At 36.9% G+C, this 9,016-nt stretch overlaps 1 protein-coding gene across 1 annotated transcript in view; it reads right to left on the bottom strand.

The window, feature by feature from the left end:
- The window catches only part of LOC104492812 (DENN domain-containing protein 1B-like), a gene marked incomplete at its 5' end in the record, with an annotated part of 37,822 nt that overhangs the window by 3,627 nt on the left and 25,179 nt on the right, over positions 1-9,016 (bottom strand). The window contains 1 exon segment of the mRNA XM_010135415.1: positions 5,881-6,006. Coding sequence (XP_010133717.1) covers positions 5,881-6,006 — 126 coding nt within the window.

Below are 9,016 nucleotides of genomic sequence, written 5' to 3'. Positions count from 1 at the left end.
ATTTCTTACTCTAAGCTACGTTCACATTCTAAGCATTCCACACTCCACATTTTAAGTGAAATGTGAAAACAGTGAGCTAAACCAGTGTGATCACTTTAAAAGGAAAAATAATCTAGATTAAAAGGTATGTTTGTGCTTTCTAAATCTAGTGGCATTTAATGTGAACAAGAAGTAGAAACATTTTAATTATTTCAGAAAACATTCATATGAGATGAGTCATATCAACTCTTTGTATTATTGCTATAATTAATACTGTTTCATACGGTAGCTCTCACTTATTACATGAAGAGTATAGGGCAGGTAGGTATGGCCATAGCTTCTTCAGATTTTTATGAAGTATTTTAAAAAACCAAAATTTTAAACACCATTTTGGTTTTGATATTACAATTCTTCTGTTTAAAATCAAGGACTTACAAAGCTGAAATTTTTTCTGCTGTTATGACATTGAGAGATAAAGGCCAGAGGATAATTGAATATGATTATGACACTGTCATTTAAAATTACAAACAAATTTCTGCAAAATTTGCAAATTTCTTGCAATATACCCAAAACCAGATTCAGATATGCTGGTATTTTTTATAGTCACAATTAAACCCTACCACAACTTCTATTAATACAACATCTACATTCAATAAAGGACTACTACGGTCCTTATGACAAATTAAACAATACAGTTTTCAACACATAAAACCAAATTATTATGGAAGTCGCTAAATAGCCAGAACATATTACACAGGTTGGTTCTGGATTTGAACACGAACTACGTGCTGGCATTTCATTACTCTTTCTCTGTTTCTGTACCGTGTACTTTTTTACACCTAACTCTCGGGGGAAAGGTAAACAAGCCAATGCACATTTCAAGAGATACCGGTCGTCAAAACTCAGTTATAGCAATTACTACTCATGCATTCTCAAGTAATTCGGGTGCATTCTGAGTCTTATAGTATCACTTTTTCCTAATATAACATCTAATTATATTATTTGCTTTACTGAATATTGAATACAATATCTGCATCTGTTGGAGAACTGATGCCGCTACTTAAAACAGTGTCAGTACTGGCTCAAAGCACTCCCGCTAGCATTCAGTTCAAGTGAGGTCTGACAGATTGTGCTATCTTCAAGCTGCAAGTTCCTTCAACACCCCTGACGTGCTGATGAGACCATGGAACTACTACTGCTGAGCATTCCAGAGCAAGCCATTAGTCTTTGGTCTTCATTTCTTAATTTCTGATGAGTGATGTTACAACCATCATACCTTAAAAAAAGCTATCCTGGGATTATTTCTTTTATTTAAACATCAGAAGTTTTGAGAATGTTTTCCCAAAAAAAGGTGATTTTTTTCAACAACTTTATCTTTTGTTAGCTAATTTTTGAAGAAAAGCCGATTTTCCAAAGCTGGAAAATATGTTACTATTGCCTATATTCTTTACTCCTTTAATAAATGTCTCAAAGTAAGAGGATTTGTTTATCTGAAATATATTTGTCTTGCCATGATGAATTACCTTTTTCTAAAATTAAAAATAAAAATACCACACCTGTATGTCCTCCTGATGTTTGCCGCTTAGGAACAAACAATTTTTCCACTTTGCTTATTTTCCTGATGATGTTAAAATTAATCTTTGTCATGGTGAATACTTACACACTCACCATTTTTCCACTCCTGCCTCATTCTCTTATCTACCTCTCCCTCTCTAGACATAGACTGGGAATATTTCCTGTTTAAGAATTCTTTCCATCATGTGGTATTCTATAAATTGACCATATTGTATATGATTAACAGAAAAAAATTACTCCTCTTTGCTTTCACCTGCAAGGTTTGCACAAGTACCTGTGTAAGGCCCCTTTTCCCCAGCCATCAGAGTTATTAAAATGTTTGACTGGTGTGGCTCCTCTCTGAGGTAACGAAGGATACCTAAAAACTACCTGTGAGCAACATGTTAAAACAGCTAGAAAAAATGACATGCATTGACTGACAAAATGACACAGACTGCACAACTGTAATCTTTGTATCTAACTCCCACTGAACACACAGTTCTGCAGTGTGACGTATGCAGTATTACTCCACGATACATTCCCAAACGCTGGACTGCCTAAAGAAACAGAGCAACAAAAGCTTCAAGGCTAATTGTGACCACTCCAGGTAAACATGATTTGGACTTGTACGTGCATTTACATGATGTCAGAAGCTTATCTCACAACACTATGATCATTACACGCCTCAGCAGGGTTAGACCTGTGTGATCAAAACTGGTTCGTGATCACCAGTGTTGCAGACTGCACAATGCTGCTAGGTGGGCAAGTACAAGCACGCACTGACCACTTGCCTTTCTATGTTCCAGGGCTCCTTAGAGCAAACCAGAGTGAATGGCCTCATTGTCACTGCTGGAGAACCCGCAAATTCAACGCGCTGTCAGAGCATCTCACCCAACATCTCTAAACGGATTGCAGTTCTTTACGTGAACGAGACTGTACACAAAAACATTATAATTCACCATTTCACCGATGATATTTTGCTCTGGATTATTTTTTGGTCATTTATCAAACGACAGTGAAGCAATTTTTTTTCAGTCATCTCCACCTACCTGCATGAACTGGATTCCTTCTGGATTAAACTAAAGCAGAAAATGAGCTCCAGTTAGTCATGGGTATCCAGTATTCAAAACTGGACTAAAGTAAGAACCACAATAAAGCCAGAAATGCACCCTGTGTGGATGTCAGGTCCTTAGCAATTACTGCACTTTTTGCTGTACAGATCCACTCCATACACTTGCTAACGTAAAGTGTAGCAGTTTACAAATACATTTTGGCAGTTTTAATCAGCTCAACCAATTTCTTTAATTCAGTATTGTGATTAAATCAGAAAAAACATCTATTTCTACTTCTGAAAACTTTCACTGGATTAAGTGCCTTATTCTCATTTATTACACAAAAATAGATGATCTGATTTCTCTATAACATGCCATATTTCCTGTCTGTATTAGAGTAGTCAATTTTTCCATATGGTCTTTTGGAGTCCCATGAACTCCTTTCAAGACCCTTGAAGCTTTGCATTTTCCCTTTCACCAATCATTTTTTTTTCCAATAATTGCTAGACGTTTGTTCAAGACATATTGCTATTCCAAGGAGAATCTGTCCTATGCTGAAAACAAACAGTTGCACAGAATGAGTCTTCAGCGTTTGGAGTGAAGAGAAGTGTTGGATGAGTACAGACACTATTAAAGCTGTTCTTTACTCAAAGTGAATATTAATGACAGTTGTTTCATGTTTCAAGTTAAAATCATACAGAACACACTGCTGCAAGGAAAATAGTTCCCTTAAACATATTTTTCAACTTACAGGCAATCAATAACTACCCAAATATGGTATTTTGTTTTTTTATCAGAATATTTGCAATCCTAAAAATGGTACCCCAAGACCTTTCAGTTCTTGATTCCAAAAAAGACAAGCTTATTTACAGCTAAAGCATTTCAAATCTATATAGAAAATATTCTCAATTAAGTATACCCCCCACAAATTTTCTACATGAATACTACTTGAGCTCCTGAAAGAACATAAATAAAGTCCACAGCTTTGGTTTAGATTTCCTTTTTAGATTTAGCACCACAGACTCCAAAACAAAGGGTAGTATTTCCTTTGCAGTAACAATTCACAAGTTTTGAGACTCCTGAAAAATGGTCCTAATACAGTCAAATGTGATTTGGTTTTTTAACTTTCCAATTCATAATGCAGTAAACTGAGTTCAGAAGGCTCATGTAAAATGAGATGAACAATCATGGGACAAATCCTCTTAGTTTCTACCAATCCGGAGCAAATTCAGCTTCTAATAAATTTTTCTATGACAACAAAAATTCAGTAAAATACTAAATGAGTTAAAACTACGTGAACACAGCTCAAAATAACAGTAATAATGGTTTTGTTTTGTTTTTTTTAATAGACTTTGTCTCTGGAAAAGTTGATGCCAATCCAAGATATTTGGTATTTGCCAGCAGACGTCTGCCTGGTTAAAATATTCTGAAATAACTTATCTTTATAAAAAAAAAACAACAAACAAACCAAAGAACAAGCCATCAGGCCACAGGGGTTTCACAAATATCTTCTCTTATATGTAATCAGTGGAGCCAAAAAAAAAAAAGCGCAGAAGAAAATTATGCAGAAAAAGACTACAAAGGCCACTTCAATAAATGTTTGCCAGGTGAAATGATGCATAGTGTACTAACTCCAACACAGATTATCTCAGATATGCCAATATATAAATAAAATGGAAATCAGTGAAAAGAAAAGCTCATTTCAACAGAGATGCTAACCAGAATGCTAAGGAAATTGCACATTCAGTTCAACAAACATATTAAAACAGACTCTCTGGAGCCTATTTCTGGTCAGAACAGAGGTAAGGCCGTCAACCAGACAGACACCATTCTGTTTGCATGTATCAAACGCAGATTAAGACACTTTTTGACTTACCGTCTCTTACCACAAGGTGCTGTGAGTTGACACAGACCTTCAGACTAAGGGACAATTTAGATAACCCCTCCTGAACCAATGTCAGGTATTGTCACTATGGAATAAACGACGACTAGCTAATTTTGCTGAAATTATTTGTTTTAATGAAACTAGTACTGTGTGGAACTCCAGTGGTTTTGAAAACAAGTACAGTCATTTCAACATAGTAAGCAAACTGGCTTTCCTGATCATAAGAAAACTGTAATGACTGCTAAACACAAAGACTTGAACTAAACCCTTAACCATTACTTCATTTCTGCATGGGTTACTTTTCATCTCAGTAAAATGGCCATCAGTGGCACAGACACCTGGTGCATAGAAGGTTCACCGCAAAAAAGACTACCTGTAAGAGAAGCTCCTGGGTAGAGGGAAGACTATGCCATACTGTATTTTAATGTCTCCTCCAGGAGAAGGCCTTATCTGGAATTAGTAACTATCCTGCCCGTTTCCGTCAAGGAATATCACTTAGGTCGTTACTCAACAACAAACTACACCATCCTTCTCACCCCCCAAAAAACATCCACTCATGCACCCACATACCCATCAATTTTACAAACTTGACACCTCAAGCGAGGATGCTTTTCTCCCATCAAATCTCAAAGCTTATCTGAATCCATCAGACCATCAAACATCACGGGGAATCTGCCTCAGCCAATGGCATCTCAATGCATTTTATCAAATGGAACTACTATCAGTAGTTTGTAAATATCGCAGGAAAAAAATCTGGACTGACACCTTAAATGAATCTCGAAGTTGCTTCCAATAAATCACTTCATATCTAATAGGCTCAATATTTGTCACCCTCATAAACCAGAAAGGATGAAAAACCATAACACATTAATCTATTGAGTACCGGGAAAACATCAGAAATACAAATTCTGAAATTCTGATGGGATGAAATCAGTTGTTATATCTCCTAACTTCTCAGTGGAATCAAGATTAAGTGTATAACAGAAGCGGTGCATGTTTGACTCTTATCTGGCTTCTGCTAGGAAGTAAAATGCTCCTGGCCTCAAACACAGCAAGTACAGTGAAAAATGATGGAGTCTGAAAGGCACAGCTTCTTCTGTTCTTCACCACATTTAACCAGGTGAGCTGTGTGTTACGTACTTTCATTAATACAATCTGATTTTATAAATTACAAACCAGACAGAAATAAGGGAATAGCTGACTTTGGATGAGTATTCATTTTTCAGTACAACTCACCATCAGGAGGTGGTAGTGTCTTCTAAATTGCCAATGTATCCTCAGCATAGAGTAAGATTTAACACATTTTCTTTGAAATGTTTCAGACTGGGATAAAACATTTCACACATTTACCTTGCAAAGAATGAGATCATACTCTCACAATGTACAGAAAAAAAAGTAAAGAAGCCTTACTGGTTTGTATCTTAGTGCATCTCTGTAGGATCCAAACAGTGCTGCCTGTGCCCGAAGAAAGGCCCTGGCCACTCCACCACCCGTAGCTGTAGACTGCTTTTTCAGTTTATTTTTCAAGGCTGAGACCTGCGTGACAGAGTGGAACAGTTAAATTAACACCTCAGAAATTGGTACGGCGAGGTACGAACCCAATCAGCAGGCAAACCATGGTGTCTACGGGTCAGCCAAAAATTCATCCTCCTCCTTGATAGCTTATCTTTTTAACTGCAAAGAGCACCTGCTGGTCTGTTAATTGAAATGAAAGCAGGGGATGATGGTAGAGTGCTAATGCAAATTGGTTTATACTCTCTTTTTTTCCCAAGGCCTCTTGACATAAAGCTTAATTATTTAACAGCAAAATGCATGTGAGCCACTTTTCTGCAGATTTTTTTTTCAATCATAACATGTACCTACTTGTTTTGAATGAAGAGAGTTGGGTATTTTTTATTTGTACTATGAAGGTTTATTTTATTTTTAAGGACTCTTAATGGTCACTCACTATTCAGTTTTACGGATTTTTTTTTAAAGCCAAATTACTATCTTACATCATTTCTCATGCACCATGGAACTAGCTGTCAAATAGTTGAGAAAAGTTTGTGTAAATTCACAGCTACGTTGCCTTTAGAATTGTCCTCAAACATGTGAAAGGGAAAAAAAAATTAGAATATAGCTTAGGAGGCACCTGTCATTTAAACAAACAAACTAACTAACAGACATCATTCTTATTTTAGTACTTGACTCTTTTTTCACTTGGAAAAAAACAAACAATTGACCCTTATTTGGTGATACTTTGGAGAAAATCATCTAGTTCTGGAATTATTACAGTATGCTTTAATTATATGTGGAATTACCCAGTTATAGTCTATATGCTCCTAATTTTCACCATAAGGGGACATTGAGAAGTCAACTCCAATTACATTGAATACATGATTCTACATCCCTTTGTATTGCAATATACCAAATAAAGCAGTATTTAAGCTGCTAAATACTACCCAAAGTAGCAGCACCAAATCAGCTTTCCTTCTTTTACAAGCATACACAAGAATAAGTATCTTTCTGTTTCCTTATGCAAGCGGTCCTGACTGCTCTTGTAGATGATGATTGTAATTGAAGTGTCAACCTAATTAACAACTAAACTTTGAATAATGCTAATGAGAACTGAACATGGCATCAGAGAAAAGACCAGCTCTACAGGTGATAAACCCTCACAGTAGTGACATTTTCCAGTGTAAAGTCACAGTTACTGTGATCTGATCAAAGAGAGAGACCCCCATTGGGTCCAATTATAACTATAGTTTTGAAAAAAAAATTATTGAGTTATGATGTTCATAATCTATGCAGAAAGGCCTTTACAGTATAGGTCTTTTCCCCATAGCTGTGATCTTTCCAATTTATATCCAAGCTCCATAGATCTAGATAAAAGTTTAGAGCCAGATTCATTTAGCCCATGGAAAGCATATACCAAGGCTCATTTATGTTTTCTCCTTACACCTCAGAAGGAAAAAAAAAAAAGTACAAGCCTAAGTACAATAAACAGTTAAGCAGTTCAAGGTTGAAAAAATAAATGCATGTCTTACTTTTGGGGGGGTGGGGTTGTTCTCTACTGTGTAATTAAAGTTATTAAAAATAAGGTTTATTTAATTCTGGGGGAAATAAATGTATATATCCTTTAATAAGGGAAATGTCGGCTCAGTTTCACTAAAACAAAAGCAGTAACATGAGGTAAAAAAAAAGAACTGTCAACCTTCAAATGTTGTCTCTGTCATGACAGACAAAGCATCTTCTATATATAAACGAGGGAAAAGGTAGAAAATTCTCTACATTCTTTTAAATCTACATTCTTGTAAATTACACCTTATGAGTTGGGGAAATTATGGCAGATGATATGACAAGAGTAAGAGAAGAAAGAAGGTAAAGATGATGCAGAGCAGAGGAGTTACAGGACAAAGCGGGGGAAGTGAAGGAAAATGGTATTTTCTGATTTTCTCAGTTCTAGCGGGCCCTATGCACCCTAACATAGATCGATAAACAGGATGCTTTAGGCAAAAAGAACAATAGAGAGCACTACAGAATTCACTGTAGTACTGGTACATTATTAGCTCAACAACATTAAGAAGATCCCAGTGGGCTGGCAGTTTGGAGGCAGGTTCTCCAGCACAAAAACATGTAAGTCAGACACACATTTTTGCGCTACCGTTCTGTAGGAAGTTTGAGCCTAAGAAAGGCTGTGCTGCAGCTCAAAGAAAGTTCCTCCAATGTCTTCTCTCAGGAGGAAATGCTAAAAGGCAGGAGGAGCTCTGTTAGATTATTCTGCAGAAGTACTAGGAGCACAGTGCTCTTGAAAAGCCTGCAGAGATACTGTGGGCCACAACCCTCAGTTCCCAATCACCACAACCGGGATCCTGTCTGAAGCACGCCTGAAGCACCCTGGGACCTGCTCAGGTTTCCTTTAAGCTGATGTCAGCAAACACGCACACAGGGGGACAGTGGTTTCCCAGGGCTTATCACCACAGAGTGATAGCAAATCCAAGCCGATCATCTGGTTAGGGTGCCGGCACATCCTCCCAGTTCCACAATGAATCAAAGGCAGGGAGATGAAATAGCTATTACAGTCAATACAGTAGGTATAGATAAGAGACTGGCTGCTTTGAACTACTTAGAAGGACTCCGTGCACAGCAGGATTGTGATTGTTTAGATCCTTGAACCTAAATCAAGGAAGTGTGAGACCCCTGTGGGTGACACCATTAATAGCTCTTAAAATTTCAAAGAAAATACACAGTTCTGGCACAAAGCCAAAAAAATACCAAGCAGCATCTTTATCAGATCTTTTCCTTACATCCATCTGCCTTTCTAGGATTAAGAATGCCAAACTTTTTTCTCCCCTTCTTTGCATGTCTTAAGCAGAAATAACTTCTTATGAAGTTTAAAAATAAAGAACTGTAAACAAACAAACCACAGGGGTTAGAATGCTGTTACAATTTATTTCTGGAAGACACTAGTGATCCATTTCAAAAATGTTATTATTAATTTACACTAGAAGCAAACTGCTTTTACCTTCTCCTAGCAACAGCTGCTCATAGGAAGGTGACTCCACTG

Source organism: Buceros rhinoceros, unplaced genomic scaffold (assembly GCF_000710305.1).
Source record: "Buceros rhinoceros silvestris isolate BGI_N320 unplaced genomic scaffold, ASM71030v1 scaffold45560, whole genome shotgun sequence".
NCBI classification, from domain to species: Eukaryota; Metazoa; Chordata; class Aves; order Bucerotiformes; family Bucerotidae; genus Buceros; species Buceros rhinoceros.
This window is presented reverse-complemented; position numbering and strand designations above follow the sequence as displayed.